Here is a 24,136-nt window from a genome sequence, read left to right as displayed (position 1 = left end):
ATATATACACACGTTACTTTGGAAACAATAGAATCATTGATCCTTCACCTTTTTATTTGTACCGCGATTGGAAAACCCAATTATGTGAACTCCGGGTTACATGTCTTTTGGACTGACAAAATTCCAAAATAGCTTGAATTTCACCTTTTTATTTTTACCGCCGTGGGACAACCCAGTTATTTGAACTCCGGGTTACATGTCTTTCCAAAATAGCTTGGATTAAGAATATATACTCAACCACAGAAGTATGAACAGATGTTCACGGGTTTTGCGAGGACTGTAAGCCTGTCTGATCATGTAAATTGACTATTACATCAATCGAACATACGAGTGAAACTAATGATTTAACCTGTCATTGATGACAACGCAGTTGTTGCAGCAGATCTCTTGGTGATTTTCACAGAACGTTTCAAGTGCGTTACCATTCGCCACGCACGCACGCGCACGCACGCACGCACGCACGCACGCACACACACACACGCGCATGAACGAAGTTTGTTGCCAATGACTTTCATGCAATTTAATTAATATACAAATATTGGCCCGCAATTGCGATCATGGACTTAGTGCATCAATCAGTGATTGCTCTGTATACAATGTTTTATTAGATATAGAAGCAGATTTTCTTAACTTGAGCAATAAATCTGAAATAATGATTGAGATCTAAATAGACAAGTTAAGTTTAATTACTTTGTAATTAGTTTCATATCGACTGTTTTGGATAAACCTTGTGCATATCCTACCGCGGTCTAGGTTTACGGCTCCCCTTTGCTACAGGAAATTGGCAACGCAGGAAACTATACATTCGGAACTCCTCGGCCATTTTCTACGAAAACAACCTCGGATGTATGTGGACAGTTTACAATGATAGAAATCGGTACACTTTAACTACGCTGCAAGTAGATCGCGTAATAATTTCAATTTAGCAGTTGAACTTAATGACTTAATACTTGAGAATATTAATTGTTTTGAAAAAATACACTTTACTGGCAATCAATTTATACTTAGATCTACAAATAGAACACAACATTTAATTGATAATAAAATTCAAAATTTGACGAATTACTTCTACTGGTGGACCGGCATACATCCGGGGTTGTTTTCGCAGAAAATGACCGCGGAGCTCCGAATTGAAAATTTAAATCAAGTTCGATATAATTTAATATCCATTACTTATATTTTTTGTATAATTCATTAATGGATAACAAATAAATATTTTTCCTAATTTCGAAAAGCAGTTTGAAGTCCCGAGTTTCGCTTTAACTCTCTCTCTTCTCTCTCTCTCTCTCTCTCTCTTACTCCTTGTCTGTACGATTGAAATTGCTTAACCTGTTGTATATATGTTTTGCTCGCCATATATGGAGGAAGTAAATGATCTGTATATGAAACCATACAAACATTGTTATTGTAATATAAACAAGGAAATTAATGGACAAATAATTCAACGCTGAATGATCCTTCATATAAAAAATATGTATAAAGCAACACATTTAATAATGAACAAATATATTGTAAAATAAGGAAGATATTTTGCTAAGGAGTTGGAGTTAAAACAATTATGAATGCAATTAAAGCATACACGATGCTATTGTAGCATTCATTTGAGTTTAATAACACATTGTGTCAGTTGTATATTTTGTTTGGCAAAGATTTGGAATAAATCACGTTAAGAGATGCGAAAATTAGTGTGAAATATTCTTAAACAAAAAACACGGAGCTTGTTAAAGGGAAACTACTCTGGTGAATATTGAATACATTTGTCTTTAGTGTATTTATGTCTTCTTTATATATTTTACTTTCTGTTTTCATTTATTCGAATAAAATCATATCAACGCACGTTACCTATAAAAAATGCACTCTTACTCCCAAATAAGACCTACCAAAATTAACAGAATTGTTTTAACTTTCCGGAAATGATATATATATATATATATATATATATATAATATATATATATATATATATATATATATATATATATATATATATATATCGCAACTAATGGTTTTTATGAAGGATTCTGTGTTTTATTTGAAAGATAGGTGCAGAAAACACGGTATATCTACCTTATGAGACGATAGTTGATCACTATAAATCTTTTAGCACTCACCATTTATTTAATATTTGTGCGTTTTCAGCCATTAAAAACACGGTTACAATCTTGTTATCAATTATTAATATTTTCCAATTATCATAATTTAGTAAGTAGATTAATCACCCAAACTGTATATTTGTTAAACATGCGTATGTATTGATTTTAAATACGCGTGTCACCTTGAAACTAATAACGTTTTTTGTTAAGTTTAAGATATATACTTTGATCTTAAACAACAAAAAACATTGTTTGTCAGTTAGAATACGCGATAACCGTGTTTCATGAAAAACTCAATGACGAAACAAGTATTGTTGTTCCATTTTTTCAGATTTGATCAAATTGGCTCACATGATGGAAGCACGTCTTCTTTTATGTTGTTTGGTTCTCGGTGGATTAGTGGGGACGATGGAACAAGCGCTGCTACAGATAAATGAGCGACAAGATAAAACACCGGAAAGAACATCAGATCAAAAATGGCTTTCTTCCACGAAAGAAGATGAAACCTCTGTAGGCTTGTCAAAGGATATGTTGCCATTGAAAACATATACAAAGTTGATTGGAACAAAAAATCCAAAAAGTACCTTGGATAAAGCAGAAAAACGTGTTATCAGAAGTAACTACCTTGCTTTTAACAACTCTACAGGGAATAAGAAATGTGAAATGGAAATGAGTCGATTTTCATTGGACTATTTTATGTATAGTATACAGAGATACGAATCCAATTACGTCTTTTTGGGACTCCGGCAAGCCAATAGTAGTTCTGGTATTACAATAAGAAGCAAACCGGATGTCATTAACGGGGACATCTGGATCTGGACTTTCTGGGGTAAGGACGGGGCCCAGGAGTTCCTAAGATGGCCCATCGAGTTTGGAATATGGTCGATGGGTATATTGTATCAGTCCGTTCTGAGACATCCTAAAGTGCTATCGGTTACTTTGAAACGAGTAAGTGGTGATTGCTCCAACTTGACGGTTGGAAATAAAGATGATGATCTGGCGATTAGTAACGCGCTGAATGGGATCACTCTTGCGCTGATGAGCAATTTGTCGGATGGGGAAAAGTACGGACCAAGCTACTATTGTTACACAAGAAAACGAAACATTACGGAGTACATGAAAGTGATATGTGAAAACATTGTATGTCCGTTCGAAGGTATTGAACAAGTTTGCTGTGATTACAGATTCAATAAAACAAAAATGAAACGTAATGTTATCTGTCCAGAATATGAATTCATGTATGATACTATTTCGTGGATGGTGCCCATAATGTTAGCCATTGTTCTTTTTGTTTACTTCCCAATACTTTTATTTTTTGTCGCGTACAAAATATTTGATGATCCTCGCTCGACATATGTGCCGCCCAGCCTTACAGTACAAAGTTTCAAAGGATCCGACGACGGATGCCAGGAAGAAGAACTGGACGGATGTCACACGTCAAAGATGTATTTACTAGAGGGATATAAACATGTCAGTTTTTTCCAAACACTATTTATGCCCCTCACTTCTCTTAAGGGAGCCACTGTTACGTTGCAAACACGTTTATTATGTTTGGTTGTTGGCAGATTAACAAGAGTCTCATTTCCCATTGTAACCCTTAGTATAATTGGCCTTCAGGCATACGTTGATTCGTCAAATTTGCAAAGTTTTATTAGGACGAGCGTGAAATTGGGCGTTCCATATGGGCTGCGGTCAATAATCACGGGCTACGAAATGAGTAGAACAAATTTCCTACCCTTCCTTGGTGGTCCTTTTGTAGCCCTGTTTTGCTATGTTGTAATCACCTCAGTTCTGCTTATGATTCCAAAGTCTATACCTAAGTTTCTCGCCAAAGGTTTAAGGCCAAAAATATATGGCGCATGCGCAAATGTTAGTGAGACAGAATTATCTCCCATGAGTGAAAGTTTGAAAAACATCAAACGTTTTGGATCACTTAGGTCAACAGACAATTCAACGGGATATTTGCTGTTGTATCGTTTTACAGTTTCACAGGTCCTTATGGTGTTGAATTTTAGTTTCTGGAAAACTTCCATTGCTATTCAGCATGCTAGGTTGCAGAGAATTTACAATAGAAGCGGCTTTTGCTGTACTGTAATTTTCTTTCCCCTTTACTTTGTCATTTGTGCGGTAGAATTGGTTATGACGTTTATTATTTACGGTCTCCCAATAATATCTTTCGGACGTCTTGTAATAACAAGCTATTGTTCTGCTTTACCTCTGCCCAAAAGAAACCCGATATACCTGATTCTTGCGCACTTCATAAAACTGTTCACGTTCATAGCAGTTCTTTTCTTTCTATATATGTTGTGCGCGGTCTTCCTAGAAACCATTTTATTCATCACAAGAATTTGCGTATTTTCCTACACAGCAATGATTTTTATACCTAAGGTTACCTATGGATACCTTATTTTCTATTTCACTGTCCTCTTCTACCTCTGGGAAGCCATAAACGACTACTCCCTCTGTTACGACCGACTGTTTCACGACTCCATAAAGGCCGCAATGTACGTTCAGAGAACACGGCGATCTAGGGGAGATGGATTGCTGTGCAAGGTAAGAAAGCGGCGTGGAATCAGACAAAGCATTTTTGAAATAATCATTGAAGAACACAACCCTCGTAGAAGACAGATGACAAGTACTTGTCTCAAACTTGCGATCATCATCTTGCTGATGTCGGTGGCGATTGAACTATTGATAAAGGCAGACAAATTTAAGGACTTACACACGATCATGCACGTAGGTACAGCCATCATTGTGTGCGCCATGCCGCAAATATTGAAACGGATGTGTCACCAACGGGAGAGCAAACTGCTGCGGATACAGTTCAGGCAAACACTTGCGGACACCATTCTGTCACATCTCGAATATGTTGTTCACAACGAGGAAACATCAGGCGACAGTGAGGAAAGCTGTTCTGATTGATATCAGCACCTGCACACTGCTTACATTTGCTTAGTTTTCAGTGAACATGCCAATGAGGCTATCCCAGAATATATACCAATGAATATATCTTGAATATGTTTAGATGTTTGCTGTCTTGTAACCTTGTGCCTCTTGTTTGCGGTGTGCTTGCCCTAGTATTTGCGTGCAACTTTAGACAGGAACTTGTTACTGAGCTAATTCCTGAAATGTCAATATTTAAATTGACATGGCAATGAGATATCATTTGGAGACAGTGTATGAAATTGTTGCGATAAAGACAAGCACCTGTTTACAAATTCGACTAAACGTGGAAACATCGAGACCAGTATATAAATTAAGGTAGAGTTCTTATTATATGTTTTACGTTGCACGACAAATTGTGATTGGCAGTGTATCAGAAACGAATATTTCAATTGATGACCAAGACTTAAGTTCTAAAGGCCAAAAACTAAATACCAACTTAGCCCTCAATATTATTGTCTTCACTGCTAAAAATACACGCTACCATAAACACACCAATTTTTTTTTATATAGTAACTGTGTACTGTGTTGTTTGTCGAGATATGTGCTGTTGTTCCATGTTTCTGGTTTTTGATTGTTTGTGTTTGTGTTTTTTTTTTGCCTTTGACGTTTATCCTGTGCCATTAAACGGGGTTTATGTTTAAACTTTGAGCTACTGAGCTTGTTCCTGTACTTGCTACACATTGTTAATTCACTTTTAAGATTATATAATTATTCCTTTTGTACTGTCATTCAATAATAGTATTATAATACTCTTTTATGCTGTCATTGAAGTTCACCAACACGTTTATCTGTTGATACATACATGTGTGTACATATTTGTTTCTATCTTTACCGTATCACGTTTTATTAATTTTATAAATATATCGCCTTTTATCAAGTTTTAAACATTACAATATTTCGCATGATCCTATGTTGTACAGAAATACTATTAGTCAAACTTTGCCATTATGTTCCAAATTAAGCACAGATCTTTGACATTTTAGGTATGGATTCAGTTTTATAAAACTTTTTAATTAATACATCTTCAATTTCATAAATATATAATCATTAACTTGAAAAACTTAATTGGTCAATAGGAAACAGTATTACCACTCAGCTCTTGTGTACAGTATGATCTCAACAGTACTTCGTTTGAAAAACAGTAGCAGGAACCTCGTATTGATATAATTGAGATACTCGTATGCAGATAAATTGTTCGCGCTGACTTTTAGCTTTGCTTTAACATACAGCATTCTTGTATACCCATATTTTTAAGTGTGATGTATATGTCTAGACCTCTCAGACATACGAGACTATATTTACTTTTAAAGTGTATCTGTGTTTTACCTAAACATTCTAAAGAAAATAGAGGATCTCAAATAAACTGCTCAAAATACATAAGGATCATCTCAAGAAATCCCATAGACCACCAATTTCATGCTATGTTCGCCTGATTTAGGAGCAAGCGGATGAAATAAAAATACGTCTAGTTTAAAAAAGAAAGAGCAGAACTGAAATCATTTGTATAAACTTTATAATCATTAACTCAAATAGGCAAATACATAATTTATTTTTGTTCTTTCTTCACTAACAATCTGTTATATATATATATATATATATATATATATATATATATATAATATATATATAATATATATATATATATATATATATATATATATCTACTACAGATATTAAGGTGACCATATATAATTAATCTAGGCATTATGGGGACCGTTGGATTAAGGCGACAAAAATTGGTCTCCTTAATATTTTCAGTCCAGATTTGATGTATCAAATGTCAATAAAAATGTCCATTGACAGTAAGTTGATAAGCTTGAATGTTTATTTACGAGATCATTTCATTGTTTTAAATATTATTCTCTTTTAATATTAAAAAATATTCTTAAACTTTTGTGTTAGTATATTTGTGTATCCATAAAAATAGCTATTAAGGCGACCAGGGAAAAAATCATAATTTTGGTCAAAAATAGCTATATACTAAGCATTTTTTATTTGTTTTACTTTATTTAAAGCTTATTGTATATTATCCCGAAGTTTCATTCCATAAAAAACAGAAATGAGGAAATTCGATATTTCGTGTACCATCAGCATCCAAATTTTCAAGTATACAGAAATTTAACTTTCCGGAATATAACGGAAATTTTCGGGTATCTCCGTGGTACCATCTCCGTGCAATTATGCAGTATGGCGTTCATCTCTTACAGAAAGAGAATGGTAACTTGGTAAGTGTTTAAAATACATATTCAACGTTTTTTCGTTTATTTTTATGACTTTTGTACAGTTGTATAAATCGTCCACCCTTTGGATGAAAAGCAAATGATTTATCCGGATTTTGTTCATCCGAAACTAAATCACTAGTATCAACATCCGGTGTAATTTTTGCTTGTTTTTGGAGAAACTCGATTGATTTCTAGCAAACTTGGTTTACCACTACTGTACATCGTCCCTTATTATTATTTGGTATGTTCCAATCTAAAAAATGATTTGCTCCCATAACATCTCAGATTTTAATAAATAAAAGACGAAAGGATACAAATGCCTTACATTTTGTTTGTCAATGTCATGTCATTAGTCAGTCTCATCACCTTTGAATAGCAGAACAGAACGAACACTATCACCAATTCGTATTGTGGCTTTTTGCATGTGTCTTAAATTCTCATATTTGATAATAAATGCAACAATAAAATATTTCCCTTATTCTGCCACAGTTATGCACCAGTCAATTGTAACAATGGCGCCCAGGTCTTGTTTATACCGGGGATAGCAGGGAAATGGGCCATGTTTTTACCTTCCAGGTGGACCGGCAGTGCTGAGTGAATGCGGTGTTATTGTTTTTGCGCTGATAACAGGGAATGGGCCTAACCTAGGATGTCCCCAGGGGCATTTGACGGGGATCTGGTCATTTCGTAACCTTACCATTTCGTAACTGCTGATCTTGGTTATTTCGTAACCATTCTGTTAGTCAATTCGTAACCGTCAAGTAATCAATTGACCTTTCGACAGCGGCTTCTAAGCCACGCCCCCTGATATCAAGGGAGCGAACTCTGTCTATGTCCGTCAAACAAACGAGGAAGTAATGGCGTCTCGCGTCGTTTCGCTTTCCGATATTCCTGACAAATTATCATAAATGTGACATTACAATGCGAAAAAAATAGAAGTCAAAGGAATTTGTAACTGGCTGCTACATCGGAAGGCTCGATATATCTTTAGAAAATGACGATATCTAACATTTACGGGGTGAAATCTATCCAAGTCAGAGAAAATCGGATAGCCGCCATGTTGTCAACATTGACATCGATACAAAGGAAAAGCGTGTGTGTGACGCATACTGTAAATGCAAACAAGGGTAAGTTTAACTTTTAATAACACCGGTCCTTCTTACAGTATTGTTGAAACAAAGATTAAATCATCGCACAATATGAGTAAATCATAAATGGCCCGAATGGGGAACCCGGAAGTGACATTAAATAACAGTTACTTGCCAGCTATACAGTATAACCTTGTATTCTATAGTATGAGCAGAAATGGTTTATTGGGGTTATGCATAAAAAGTTTCAGTTCTAAGCGATTGAACACTCCCCCTTATGAATAATAATGTAATAGTTGACAAGTGACAATCGTGGGTGATACCAATCTGTAACTTTTGCATTGCTCAAACATTCATGCTTTGATTTTTGTTCTTACAGAAATTGTGGAACATGTTCACACACTCTGGCTGTAAAAGTAGACCTGGGAGGAAAAGTGCCCCCGGTGTGGGGCTCGAACTCACAACCACCAGAACACTAGCCCGGCGCTCTAACCAACTAAGCTGACTGGGCAGCTGGTTCTAACCCACACACACTACCCTCCCCCCATTTACCGGTTAAGGCTGGTGGAGGGTCTCCTGCTATTTACCGTTGACACCATTAAAGTATTCTGATTGATGGAGATAAGGAAGTCCCCTTATTATTGTCTTCAACAAGCCTACCGCCACAGGGGACCTAGCATAAGACCGGAAACCGCCCCCCCCCCCACACACACACATGATATTTGCCAGTCCAGGCAATGTCAACCGCAAGAGAAAACCAGTGATGACAAGTTTTACAAATAAACGGTAGGACCTATTTTAAAGCTTTTTATAACATTTAGTTTTTACTTTGCTGTACAAAAGTAATGGACTATTTGTCCAGAGAAAAACAACAACCACAAAACATTAGCTAGTATCTTGTCAATATTTCATTATGATATACATGTAGAAAGCAAACATCAAAGGCAGTAGCATTTACAGCTAGTATTAAAATATTTAACAATACATGTAACTGATTTATTTTAATATTGGCATCTTTTATTTATTTCAGGAAAGTGTGGTCTTTTGAAGAGAGTTCTTGAAGTTGTTCAGCATGTTGTTTTGATGGATTCTTGGAAGGATGTACCTCTATGATGTTAGCTTCAGTTCTGGAGTATAACACCAGTTGTTGCATATTTAATATCAGATTTATTAAATACATTGTTGTTTTGCAAACATTACTTAAACTTTGATATTTCTTTGATGTTTATGTATGATATTGTAGGTGAATATCTCTTTATTGCAATGGCAAATATATTTTAAAATATATAGCATTAGCAGAAGTTATTTTTCACTGTTAAAGCTGCACTTTCACAGATTGATCACTTTGACAACTTACACATGATTCGATTGCATTTATCATGTTTTGGCTCGGAGAAGTTTGCTTTGTGATTTATATATTAGGTCTTAATTTAAAGAATGCCAAAATAAGCCGATTCTGAGACAAAAAGTGTCAAACTAGAATTCTGTGAGAGTGCAACTTTAAGAATACTGTTAATCGAGTGTGCATGTAATCCGGACTCTGAACATTGGATGAACTATCATTAAATATTGTAGATTTACGTAAATGGCCCAAAATATAAGAATAACAATGAAAATACATGCATGTTTGACTTGTTCTTTATTCATAATAAGTCTAAGTCTTTACAGCACATGTTTGGCAGAATCAAGTTCTAATGAACATAATAATTGATTTAAATGTACAGTGAAATAAATTGTTTTATACAGAAAATAAAACCTTAACGATTCAGACCGATCTGTTCTCGTTTTGTTTTGGTGGCTCAAATATTTATCTGAGTTTTGGAGGAGGCCTAGCTGGTGTGAGCTGGTCAAATAAAGTAGCTGCTTGAGGGTCAGTGTTTTCTTGATTGGATTTCCCGTCGACAAAGTGCTGATATGAAAATAAGAAATCTATGAAATGTGTCGGAATGACAGCTACAAAAGCCATTGTTTACATAGGAACCATACGAGTATATGAGATTCGGAAGCATGCGATGGTTCGGACAAAAATCTAGTTGTACGATATTTCCTGATTTACTTTGAAAGCAAAGCAGTTTATAAAAACTACATAACGGTATCAACAAAAATACCTCTATCTTGAATGAAATCAATCGTGTCCATGTTGAACCTGATATTAAATGGCCATTAATGCCGATTTGACAACACAAGCCAAAGCATAAATGTACGATGTTTATAGTTTAAAAATAGTAACACTTATTTAGGTCATGCACGGACAATTTCAGTATTAAATAAATTTTGAGCGGATTGAAATAAGTAGTTTTGTTCAAAAAAATACTTTTGTACAGACGTATAGATGTTTCGCCTTTGAACGATCTTTCAAAATTTCCAAGTTCAGCTGTTGATGAGGTCTTCCACAGAGTCTGATACAGCACTTGCATTTTTCTAAATAACTCACTGGTTTCGAATACAGAACGAATTGTAAGCCATCTTTAGTCGGCCTGGCTACCTTGTATCCGAATTACAAGTGCCATGACAACACCTTTTTACCATAATACTTAAAAAGGCGAGGAATTGCCAGCGCATGTATATGACGGACTCTGGTCAGTTTGACGGACAAAATGGCGGATAGCAACACGGCTTATCAGCCCTACATTCTGATTGGCTGATAGGACCTGTCAATCAAATCCTGTCGTAAGGTCAATTGCTCATATAATAACCACCATTTAACAAGGTGATAAATAGTACACTTAGCACCTCGTTAAGTGTATTGTTCGAACCTGGATGTATATTGCACAGCAACCAAGACACCAATTGGGAGACATTACTCGAATTCTCACTAGTAACAAGCCAATAATTTATGTTACTCAATAGTTATTAGATATATATATATCATGCTAAAGTAGAAATGATTTGTTATACTACCAAAATATGTTAATTATTTTCTTACATTTTGCTTACTTATAAACAATAATTAAAGACTGATCGCGATGTATTTTTGAGTAAAATTACGTTTACATAAATGATCATTCTTGACCTATTTCATTGACTATATTTGTTTGAATTGTTTAAAACGAACAAAATTTTGTTCTGTTTTTTTCTCAATTGATTCATATTCTGCATACTTTATATCCGAAACCGACAAAAAACAACCTTAAATTATTTGTTAGGCCAAATAAAAAAATAGGTCTGTTTCAGGTTACCCGACCGACCCTATTTTTCCCGCCGACCCTAACCTATTTTTCCCTGAAAAAAATGTGATTTGGGTACGAAAAGCATTTGTTACGAAATGTATGTACGTAAAGTTGACAATATTAGAGTTGGATTTTTTGAATGTATTTACCGTACTTCACCTTAGAGTTCGGACACCTTAAAATAATTAATTTTTCGCTCTACGAATTCATAGAAAATAACCATTTTTACATTTTATTTACATGTATGGTAAACCTGCCTTTTTTCTTCATGTCTGCATTTTACCACTTATTAATTTATCCGTAGTTATCAATGGTTATTACGCCTATAAGTCACTGTAGCTCCTTCATCAAGATGGTTAAAATCCCATTCAACACCATTTTATACATGCATTGAAATGAATAAACACCTTTTATCGGCTTCAGATCAAACAGTCCCATTGTGTGACGTCACATAACTCAGTTATACCCACGAGGATCTCATGGAGAGCATGGATATTGTTATGCAGGATTAATGTGTCTGGTGTTTTTTTATTGTAACTTGAGTATTGCATTTATAACTTTAATTCATCACATTTAATAGTTACCTGTATCATTGAATGTGTTGACTTTATTGTTTTCATGCCAAGAAATCCTATCCAATTTTCAATTAAGAAGGAAACCCCTGTATGCCAGCATATACCTGGATTTTAGCAGCATATGCATTATGTTCCATTCAGTGGTTTTGTGCTAAGGGTTAAAGGACTGACTTGGTTCTCCATGAAATTTTTATCAGTTATCTGCTGTTACAGCTAATTCATTTCATTTAATGGCCATTACGACCAGCATGAAATTCAGGGGAGCAATAATTTTGGTCATTTTTCGGAAAAATCTTTCTATAGTGCATGGTTCTTAGATTTAACGCTTCATCTCATTTTGTTGATTACGACACTTGTCAAAAATAAAAATAAAAATTCAATAATAGTTTATTATTAAGTATTGACATGATTTTCTTAACTATAAAAAGTATAATTATTAATTAACTAAGCTAAGCATTACATCTTTGATATTGTTTATGAACAATCTCCTTGATAACAATATTTAACTATCTAAACCACACTCTTGTTATTATGTTTAATTATGTTTAAAGATTGAAAACATCAAGTACAAATGTACTAACTATATTTCTTAGTTCCCCGACAGCTAAATATTTTCCTCACGCCGGCCAAATCCTAATAGCCTCTTATAGAACAATACCGTAATCAAGTCGTTTAATTTAACAACTTGAGTACGGTATTGTTCTATAAGAGGCTCTTAGGATTTGGCCGGCGTGAGGAAGTTTTTTGAAACAAATAGAATCACAAACCCCAGTCAAACTTATCAACTTCCGGCTCAAAATGTTATGACTCATGTATATTTAATAAAATGATACCGGGGAGTTGTTTATCTGTGGATGTCGAAAATCTGCTTAAAGGGGCTATACTCCGTATGATAAAATAGCGGAAAAAAAGAGAAAATTTTCGAAAACTGACATAAACTTGGCATCGATGTGTACACTGCATTGAAACTTACTAACTGAAGAACCCGGTCTCCGACACAGTTTTTTTTTACATTTTGGTACTTTTTTTTTACAATTATGATAAAGCGTAACACAGTCCATTAGATAATTGTCCTGAGATTCGTTACAGAAGAAAACTTTTTTGGTGCGAATCTGGTGTACAGTCCCTTTAAGGGTTCATTGTACTTTGCGCTCATTATAAATAGATAAATGAAGGGTCTTCGCATTGATACAAAAAGCTTAGTTCCTTCATTCACAGCAACATATAATTGATTAACGCAAGATTAGCAGCATCAGTAGAAGTTATATGATAGTTAGTAGAAGGAATAGTAGTAGCTGTTGTTGTAGAAGTGGCAACAACAACAACAACAATTCAGCAGGAGCGGCAGTAGTTTAGGGGTATCATCATCATCATTATCATCATCATTATCATCATCATTCATCATCATCATCATGGTGGTGGTGGTTGTGGTGGTGCTGACGGTGGTGTTGTGGCGGTGGTGTTGACATTGGCAATAGCAGAAGCAGTAGTGGCAGTATCAACAACAATAGCTGCAGCATTACCACCTGTATTACTAAGACTTAAGAGCACACATATTAAATGACCAACATAGTCGGTTCTGTTCGGTGGGGTTAAATACCTATTTACAGTAACGTTCTGAGTCATGTTATTATTTGGGGTGGGGGTGGGTCAATATTTTACAGAAAAGGAGTCACTCAAGGACAGCGACCATTGTTGTGAGTTTATGTCGGTCAAAACATGTTCTTTCACAGGTCACGGTATGAAGACAATGCCAGATGAACACAAAACTAAGCAATTTTTTAGATTGAAACATTGCAAAAACAAATCCCAATCAGTTATACGAAAATGCATTTTAACCGCCTCATGTGTTCATGATAATATGAACAAAATTGAAGTAAATTTAACATTCGGAGATTCAGTTTTGCCAATGTGATATATTTTTTCAAGTTTCGTTTGTATTTCCCATTTTCCATGGTGTATACGTATACTTACGAACTCAATATTTTTTACATTGAAATAAAAACAACAAAGCTTTAAAAATGAACAATAAGAGTGTGTGTTTTTGTTAAAAAATGTGAACCCAATAAATCTGACATTTTAAAATCAATATCCATACGCTTAGTAAAGCATACCCTTAAATATAATTCGACCTACGAGACGGCCAGATTCATATATAATGTAATATAGGTTACATTTTCATTCCAAATAAAACGGTTGGTTAAGCATACCATTTTCATTAACATCTGTCATACACATGTATGTCTAAAACGATAATGTTACTCATTAAAAACATCATATTTTTGTTTAAGAATAAGTAAATAATAAGTTTTACTAAATTAAGTACTCTGTAATTTTAATTAATTGTAGTTAACACTTGATACTTCTTCACGTCTTTCTGGGCAAAATTAAATACATTCTTCCAAATCTTGACCCAAACTACAGCAACTCCCTAGATATGAAAACATGATTAAACACATGGTCAGATTCTCGGTCAATTAGGGGTTAATGTGTAGCTGAAATTGGCTCTTGTGTAGAAATGAAAAGTGGAAAAATTGGCTGGTATTTCTTGGCATGATTGATGTTTCAATGAGTATTACTGTACGATTATTGCTTCATAAAGTCTATATTAAAAGTGTGATACAAGTTTCAAAGTTAATTGGCGGATCGTTTTACAAACATGTCATGTCTGTGTTTTAATCTCTGCATTGCCCTTGTTGTTTCTTTAATCCTCCATTGAATATATCACACATCCTTTTCACCAGGCAATAAATCGTTTAGGATGGGTAGTAACCAACTAACTTATCACAGTGATGTATACGGTTAGGTAATCTAGCCAGGCATTGTAACGATAAAGATCAATAATTTTTGTCTGTGAGACTTAGTAACTGTAAAAGTTCAGTCGATGTCCTTTGGGTGTCCGAAAATTAGGTACCTAAAATAAATTATTTTTGAAAATAATAATGGATGTCGGAATTTATAGAATGTCCGAACTCTTAAGGTGAATTACGTTTGTGCTTGTGTGGCAGGTATGTTTCAATTCTTGAACTATATTTTCTTGTCAGATACAAATGTGTCAGATACTGACTTTCGGATTGATATGTCAGACTTAAGTGTGCAATTTTGGCAATAAAACCTGCATGTTACTTGTTCTTCAAACCTGAACCCCCAGGTCCTCTTGACAGCATTGAGGTTTCCTTGGCTAATGGCTTATATGGTAAATTTGCTGTCCCACTCTTCATGTAATTATGTTTCAGGGAGGTTAGTATTCTACAGAGGGTGATTGAAAGCAAACGGGTGCATAAAGAAAAGTAAAACCGTTCCTGGAAAGTCTCAAATAATAGCAGAGTGGTGTACCATAACTTAGTTGAAATCCAACCACCATTGTCAAAAGTATTTAACCAGACAAATAAAGAATGTTTCCTTTGAAGCATGTAACATGTTTAAAAACTACTGATAAACCTGAAAATTGATGACTTTTATTTTTGTTACTTTCTGAGTCAACAGTTACTGAAATCAATATATCAAAAAAAAAAAAAAAAAAATATTCCGACCTACCTACCCTATTTTTTTTAGCAGTGTTACCTGAAACACACCTATTTTTTATTTGGCCTTATGGTATTAATTTCCAATAACAAGATACAAAATTAAACATATCGGCACATTTTTAATACAATAAGCATATAAAAAGCGCTTAATCTCATTTGGCAAACTCACTACATTTTACAATACTTCTATGCAATTTAATAAAAAAGAAATTCTAAAGTAATATGGTCTATATATTTAAAAAATATTGGCTTAAGGTCACAATTCCTCTCAATGGTAGAACATCTATGAATTAAAAAATTATTACATTTAATATTCAGCCTGCTTATAATATTTCCTTCGCAACATAAAAAAATAGCTAGTGTGAATGTTTCTATTTGTCATAGTTTCAGAGTTTATTGGCAAATCGCACTACACTATTAGGAATAAAGAAGGAATACAACTACTAGATTTAACTTTGTTTATGTTGTTATTCTTATGTTTTATACTTACAGTAAACTTATTTTGTAAATTCAAATGGTATTAAATTAATTCCTCATAATTATAGGAGTCAACGGTTAAGATATGACCATTCGATTTCTTAACGGTTACGAATTGACTAACACAATGGTTACGAAATGACCAACAATGAGCGGTTACGAAATGATCATAATTCATTTGACAGGGCTTTTACCAGCTGTTTGTCTGTGCAGAGCGGGAATTTTACCTGGGATTGGCTGGACCGAAAGTCAAAGTCCCCGCTATTAGCAGGACCTTGGGGGCCCATGCTGCAATTGACTGTTGCATTATTTGGATTTTTTCTTAACTTTACGACACGCCCCCCTACAGTATTTTATAGTCAAGTTTAGTAATATTTTTTTACAGAAATTGGATAACTTAACAAGTAAAGTAAACTGTACTGAGCTTTTAAACAAACCTACATACTTATAAATCAAAATTGATATTTTAGGGTCTACACTGAATAAACCCAAAATGTTAGTTTTGATTTGCTAAATTCGAACAGTATTTAGTCAATCCACACAAAATTTACAGGATCATCAGATAACAAATTTTCTAAAAATTCTCTGTTTGCCAAATAGGGAAGACAGGTTTAAGTGGGATTAAAAGGTTGCTATCTGTGACCAAAAAAATACTGTTCAAAATTGTGAGTATTCATTTATCTTTTGTTCAGTAAAGAGCATGCAATGGCATAGTGGTTGGATTAGATAATCTGACAGCGGTGCTGGACGTCAGGAGTTCAAATATTGTTGTGAGTTCAATGTACCAAAAGAATACCTTTGGAATACACTACCGGGTATTATCTATAAAAATGGCAGAGCAAATTGCCCATATTGTAGTAATGTCTTAGATCCAGCTTGGATAACTTGGACACAGTAAGCGGTTCACACCCAGGGAAATTCTCAGATAAAACAGCGCCTATAAACTTGAACATTACATTTTTCATTGAGACAATTAAAGAAAAAACATTATTGCTGATCTTCTGAAAACAAATCCTCTAACATTCAAATATTTAATTTGTTGGATGAACTAAGGTTTATATTGATAAGAGATTGCTTCAGTTGGATTTAAACTAATCACCAACAAAAATATATGCATTTAAATCACACAATGTAAACAACTGCGCCACATATCTTATCTGTATGTTTTGGGTTTTTAAAATTTAGCAGTTAAATATAGATTAGCATACTGGTAGGTCTGGTTGATCTGTTGCTTTAGTTGCTAAGTAAACATAATGTCAGTGATTTCATCACTATTTCTATTAAAATATCAGTTTTCTTCTTCAGGGCTTCTCACATTTGCACCATTTTTTTACCATTTGAATCATAAAAAGATAACAAACACAAGAACTTAACACTTTGTGAATATTTAAGGAATGTAAGGGGTCAGATTTCAGATTGCTCATTATTGCTGGAACACTAAATACTTTATTTGATTGTGTACACTGCACTTTCTTGTTAAGCATTCATCCAAATCATTTGGGTAAATTTTGGCAGAAAAACTGCTTTTGGATTTATACTGGTCATCAAAACCGGCACTGACAAAACATAAGACGTGTTTAATTAATGTGCGGGAAAGAGGTTTAAAGGTGTCGACCCACAACGAAAGGCTTGCGGGTTGCAGTACCCCTTTAAGTAGTTCTTGAAAAAAATGATTCTCTGAGGTAGCATTTGATTATGTGTACATTGTATTCTTGTATGTATTTTCAAGTTAACACATGATTTATATAAGGTTTGTATAATTTTAGTTTTATTTAAGTTTTAAAATTTTGATTTTTTTTTTAAGATTTGCCTGCCCCTGTCTGAACACTTAAATTCTTGGTCTTTGGACTATTGTCTGCAACTTCAAAACACACTTTTTGGAACAGGACACATTTTCCTGATATTTTATCCAGTTTGACTGCAATATAAGTTGTATTTATCAATAATTTAAGTAAAAAATGACATTTATATTTCCATAATTACCTGGTAGTTATTTGTTAATTTGTTTTAATTCATGGATAGGTTTATTGCGAGTGTCATGGAAAGCTGGAACTTTTCAGTACACAACATGCAAACTGAGAATGAACTGTGTGTGCCGGCTTTGTGAACAAAAACGCAAGGCGGCTACTGAATTTATTGTGTTAAATCTGACTTGGGAGTAAGAGTGCATCTTTAACAATTAAAGAAATGTTGTAAAGAAATATTCCGTTTATGATTATGTCATCACATATTGAATATAAATGAATTTGCATTAGCATCAAATACTACAACTACAAACTTTTAGAGAAAATGTCATTTTTGTACTATGACCTTTAAATGTCATTGACTTGACCTTGAGGTATAGGAATGCGACATATTCATTTAAGAAACATTAAAACACATGAGCAATTTACATTGCGGCCATTTCCAATAATTTTTAGCATTATGACCCGACTATATATGATATACTTAGATTAATATGAATTCATTGTACAACGATTGTGAAGAAATTAATTTACATTATTATGCCTGTTACTTTCGAATTCGTCTAGATATTTTCAACAATATATAATGTTATTCATGCAAGAACTAGTTGAACAAGATATTATTTAGATTTTAAGGTCAAATGGTTATATTTGCCAGAAAAAGTCGGGCAACCTACATGATAACAAAACATTATTTACATTTGTAAAGGTTTCGTACCATTTTATTCGACAAAAGAGTTCAATAGCATGCCCTTACTTTTAAAATGTTGATGTAGCGGTACTGTGACGGTGTTCGAAAAAAAAACCCACCGTACTCGTGCTAGGGAGAAGGGATTTTTTTCAATGGACTACACGTTAAATTATTTGGCCAGTAATATCATTCAGTTCGACAAAGAATAATAATGAATATTGGATTGAAAATGGTCCAATGTTGAAAACACTTGTGTTGTATTCAAATATTTTAAATCACAAGTGTATTGTTTCTTGAAATTAATTATACGACTTTAGCTAGAACATTGAGGAACACTACACATTTCCGATATTCGTGAAAAAACACTACAAGTGCGAAGTGGTCGCATGTGTTGTGAAGTACTAATCTAAAGTGTTCTAATTCATACATGATAGAAACATATTCACATCTCATATTTTATAAATATACTATCTAATCAATCATAAAACAATATTCAAGATATCCTTGGGACCCCCCCCCCCCCCCCTGGACACGCAATACAATTCGTGTTTCGCTGATCTGTTGGCTGGGATCAGATCATCCATTTAGGGATTTAGATATGTTACCCCAGCCACCAGGCTGAATGTTTAACCGTCACCAGACACTCTGCCATGAATGTGAGAGAGTTTAAAGCTATTTCTTATTTTCCTGTGTAACTATATTGATGTTTGATTAAATTTACGCCGTCGTGTTACTGAGTAACAATTTGAAATTGGGCCAAAATCATCAAGCTAGAGCTTTGCATAATCTTTTTCAAACTTCTGGGAGATTTCTGCCCTTGAAAGTATTTGCTCGCAGCCCGCCTCAAAGTTACACTTCGTTCAGTATTTAAAGCTTTCGGATACACTTTTTTGTTAATTTGAGATCTTAATGACGCTACATTGTACTTCTAAGTAAATAGATGCTCAAAGTAACTAGATGCTCTGGGTGTTCACTGGGTGACAAAGGCTACCCAGTATTGGTTGTTTCTTTTTTCTGAAAAGATGTTTCTAGTGAATTGCCAAGTTGCAGTGGTTTTGACGCCACAGAACCAGCACAGCTCCATGACAGATATATATGTTTTCGTCATTGATGTCAGTACTGCTGTATTGGTGGCCTCACAATTTCTGTGTGGAAATGTCATCTGATACACTCATAACGGCGTATTTCTAGCATAGCTTTCATAAGTGCATGGCCATTCTCTGTCATTTTCAGATACACTGTGTTGTGTGTGGATAAGAAATGCAGAGTGGTACCACCAATCACCTAAGCCACCATTCCCCTAACAGACAAAAGGCTCATGGGGACAGTTCCTGCAGTTTACAGCAAATTGTAGCCCTACAAACTTCAGGTAAGTGATAAATCTGGGCTTCAAGATATCTCTGTACTCACTTTAAGTTTATACTTCATTTGAACAAAACTTACAATTTCAGCATCAAAATCCAGGTTTAGATCCCAGACCGAACCTTGTCTCCTTTATTAAACTTCATTTCAGATAATCTATAAGCCACATACATGTTCACTACTTATGGCGGATAAGAACTTTCGCAAATTGATTATAAATGCGTTTTCCCAGATATACACCCTCCTCTTGCAGATACTGCCAAGCTTGGGTGCACTGGGCCGGTTATCCAGCCGTGTGGAATCAACATCTCCAGCTGAACTTGGGCCGGGAATTATATAAGAATCCTTAGCAGCATGGTGAGCTTTTGTGTATTTATTTCCAGGCTCGTATACCCGTCCAGACTTCTGCGTTTAAGCTTTCCTTTCGTCATTTTTTTAAATAAGGTATCTCAAGTCTTTCAATGAAATCACAACTTTGGAGGCTAGATTTAAATTAAGGAACCATTATGTGTAGAAAGCCTTTTGGGTGATTTAAAATCAAATTAGTAAACAGGATTCTCATGGTTCATGGTTTATAATTGGCCTTGTGGACCTTTCATTCTTTACTTTGGTAAGAGCCGCTTAGGTATGTAAGAAGGGGGGAGGGGGGGGGTACAGATGTGATAGTAAACAGTGTTTAATAAGGTATATTTGTTTTTATTTTATCACCATTTTGAAGGTAATGATTGTGTTATCAGGGATAAGTAACAAGTTTAACATAAACACTGTAACATGTTCTTTATTTCAAATAAAGCTATAAATTATCTCTGGAGAATTTAGTCTGATCTCCATTTCTCAGAAAATGTAGCTGTCTAAGTGCCTATTCCATCAATGAGTATCACTGTCTTTAAATTGCTGTTGTGGTACAGTTTAAATGGCAAAAGTTTTATGGCCCTGCTTGTTTGCAACTCCTCATTCATTTTTGTACAGCGAGAAAAGTAAGGGAATTCTAGAGATTTACTAGAATTATGGATTGTTTTTACTAGAATTATGAATTGTTTTTCTTGAGTTACACAGTACATAAGGAGGAATTAGTGTGTACACAACTCCTCATTTTATTCCTGTTTATTATTTATATATGTAACATAGATGTGTACAAGACCTACGGTACTGTAGAAAAATGACATAAAAGAGCTCACTTTGATTAATTTCCTCAAAAAAAGATATCTTTACTGTTAAAGTAAGAACTTTTACTGCATAGTAAGTAATGTCTTCTGCTCATCTTTATGACATCATTACATGGAATGATGTCAACTTCCCAAGACACATTTCCACATGGCGCAGCTCATTTATATATATTGCTGATGGATTGTTTAGAATGGGACAGTTTTAATTGGACATAATGTTTTAATCGCCATTTTACAGAGTGCCAGCCAGTCATTGCTGTTCTTTGCATTGCTGAGGAGGACAGTCTTGCCAACATAATAGTTTGTTCAATAACAGGTAAAAAACTGGTCTTACTTTACATTTTCAACCACTGTTCGATCGTAACAATTATCAAAGAACCGGCTAGTCTCAATCATGAAGCCGCTCTAATTAGAGTCAATGAACGATATAGATCTGGATACAAGCGTCTAGATGATCGAGACTAAATTGGCAACATGAGAACATTTATTTCCTTTCCTGATTCTTGAAAATTACATGAACAAATGACAATTCTACTACCATTTAAAGCTTGATTAATTTTCGGACAAATGTGTTTGTTTTAATTTGCCTTCCGCTTAAAGTGAACGTATATATACTGGGCAAGAAGTGCTGAATTTCATCGTGAATCACAGTGATTATCCAAAGTTTGAATTTGGTTCGGACATGTTTGACGGGAATTCAAAGACATTTTTGTCAGCCGTCTTATATCACAGGTTTCCATGCATTTTGCATACATTGGTTCATTCCAAGATAAAAATTATAACCTTTTTCAAAACGTTCAATCTGTGAGAGTGCAGCTTTAATAGACCTGTAAAGACTTGTCGATGTGAAACTTAACTCTCAATCAAACTATGGTAAAAGATCAAATGCGGGGCTCCGTGTGCGGCATAGACTGCTAATTTTTATTTAATATGATGAAGAGCTAGTTAAGTTATCTTTTTTAAAAGTCTTCATTTGAAGAAAAAAAATGTTTCAATACCCTGTATGAATTTTCTTCACCGGATATTGATTCATAAAAATCATTGCTCCAGGGTGCGGAGCTACTTTTTGTTATATGTCTATATGGAAAAATCTTCTCCTCAGAAGTCAACTTTGTTCCCCAATGTGCAAGGCACAATCGGTGAAAATAATTTCAGTAAAAGTCACTGATTATTATTATTGTGATTATTATTAATAAACTTTTACTATTTCAGGAGACAAACAGAAACACAGAGGTGCTATACAAAAAAAACAAAAATCTCCATCATTTTTTGGATCAACAAGAAGAATTTTAAGAAAGGTAATAACTGAGCAACTAAGAACATGCATGTTGCACTGGTCAGAGTGTAAGACCCATCTCGCTTCATAAGAATTGATAATCATCAATGTATTAAATCAAGAAATTGAAACGTAAGTGTCTTGTCTTTTGCAGTGTTTTTGAAATAGAATATAATTTAAAAAAAAACTAAATTATTTTTTAATATGATTGTGAATGTGTGATGTTTTCTTCCGATCATTCTCTCTCAAAAACCAGATACAAAAAACATATTGTAGATTTTTATACGCCCGAAGGGTCGTATTATGTTATGGCCTCCATCGTCTGTCCGTCTGTCTGTCTGTCCGTCCGTCTGTCCGTCCGTTAGCAATTCCGTGTCCGGGCCATAACTTGGTAACTAATAAAGCAATTTTCAAATAACTTTATTCAAATCATCACTACATTAAAAGGGTGTGTCGCGCGCAATTTCCAGGTCCATACCTCAAAGACTAGAATCACCATGGGGGGGCGTTAGCAATTCTGTGTCCGGGCCACATCTTTGTTACTCGTCCGTTAGCAATTCCGTGTCCGGGCCATAACTTGGTAACTAATAAAGCGATTTTCAAATAACTTTATACAAAACATCACTACATTAAAAGGACCTCGAGCCGAATCTTCTTCGGGCGTATAATGCTCCGTTTCGCGGTGCTCTTGTTTTGTTTTACTTGTAAATATAGTTTTAAGTTTGTATTTTAGGCAAAGCCTTTTATTCTGCTCAATACAAACTTAAATATTGTAAGAGTTATGGCCCTTTGTAATTTTTAAACAAATACATTTATTTCATGTTTTGTAAGCCCATTATTTAGGGACTTTTAATATTTTCACCAGCAGCATTATAAAGTCAGACCAAAAGTGTCCAGTTAGTGTCCAAACAATAACTAAGTTAGAATCCTTTCTCAAATCAGGTGAGCGATATAGGGCCATCTCTGTGTTTGTCTGACAAAACAACAATAATCAATCTTTGAGTTAAATTGACAAAATATTGTTGTAGAATGTTTTGTGAAGACATACTATTGGATTACTTTTGTGTCAATAGGATTAAGGTTTCTGCACATAAAAATTATTTAGAATAGCATTTGGGTCAGTCGGTTCACGTTCAATATTACTGATAGTATAAGTGGAAGCAGTGACTTAAAATTAATTACCAAACAGTTTCTGCTCAATTGCTTTGAGTTAACATACGAGTTATGAAACTTGGAATACTAGTTCTTGGTGGCATAAATGAAAGACCTTGTTTTGTCACATTGACTTGTAATCAAGCACTAACTTCCTCTAAAAAAATTTCAGGTGATGGTTGGGCACACACAAGAAGACATAGATCACATGTGTCCAGGCATATGAGTAGACAGGAGTTTCACACTCTGCCAAACTTACTTCATCAGAGGAGCAGAAAGCTTCTCAAGATCCCGCACTGCACACTTAGATATAGTCTTTGACTACAACAAGGGGATGAAAGTACAGAGAGGTCCAATTGAAATCAATTCTGTGCTGCGTCATTTCTTCATTCTGGAAGTCGATGGACATGATTTATCATGGCATCAGG

At 34.6% G+C, this 24,136-nt stretch overlaps 1 protein-coding gene and 2 long non-coding RNA genes across 5 annotated transcripts; all 3 read left to right on the top strand.

Annotated features, from left to right (window-relative positions):
* Positions 1-1,420: 1,420 nt before the first annotated feature.
* LOC128239943 (uncharacterized) lies at positions 1,421-5,756 on the top strand. Its single transcript, XM_052956401.1, has 2 exons — positions 1,421-1,740; positions 2,424-5,756. Exon 2 carries the CDS (start codon positions 2,444-2,446, stop codon positions 5,012-5,014), a length of 2,571 nt encoding a protein of 856 aa, XP_052812361.1. The 5' UTR covers positions 1,421-1,740; positions 2,424-2,443; the 3' UTR covers positions 5,015-5,756.
* A 1,217-nt stretch (positions 5,757-6,973) lies between these two features.
* LOC128241634 (uncharacterized) lies at positions 6,974-22,523 on the top strand. 3 transcript variants are annotated; one of them, XR_008262419.1, is made up of 5 exons: positions 6,974-7,263; positions 19,986-20,121; positions 20,368-20,471; positions 21,519-21,596; positions 22,493-22,523. It is a non-coding gene; the product is annotated as an uncharacterized LOC128241634 (long non-coding RNA). The 3 variants fall into 3 exon arrangements; XR_008262420.1 differs by lacking the exon at positions 6,974-7,263 and adding an exon at positions 7,844-7,998; XR_008262421.1 differs by lacking the exon at positions 6,974-7,263 and adding an exon at positions 19,324-19,408.
* LOC128241633 (uncharacterized) lies at positions 8,074-10,111 on the top strand. The gene is made up of 3 exons (XR_008262418.1): positions 8,074-8,387; positions 8,728-9,134; positions 9,379-10,111. It is a non-coding gene; the product is annotated as an uncharacterized LOC128241633 (long non-coding RNA).
* Positions 22,524-24,136: the final 1,613 nt, after the last annotated feature.

Source organism: Mya arenaria, chromosome 7 (assembly GCF_026914265.1).
Source record: "Mya arenaria isolate MELC-2E11 chromosome 7, ASM2691426v1".
In the NCBI taxonomy this organism is placed as follows: domain Eukaryota; kingdom Metazoa; phylum Mollusca; class Bivalvia; order Myida; family Myidae; genus Mya; species Mya arenaria.
Note: the sequence above shows the minus strand (reverse complement) of the source record. Positions and strands in the feature narration are given on the sequence as shown.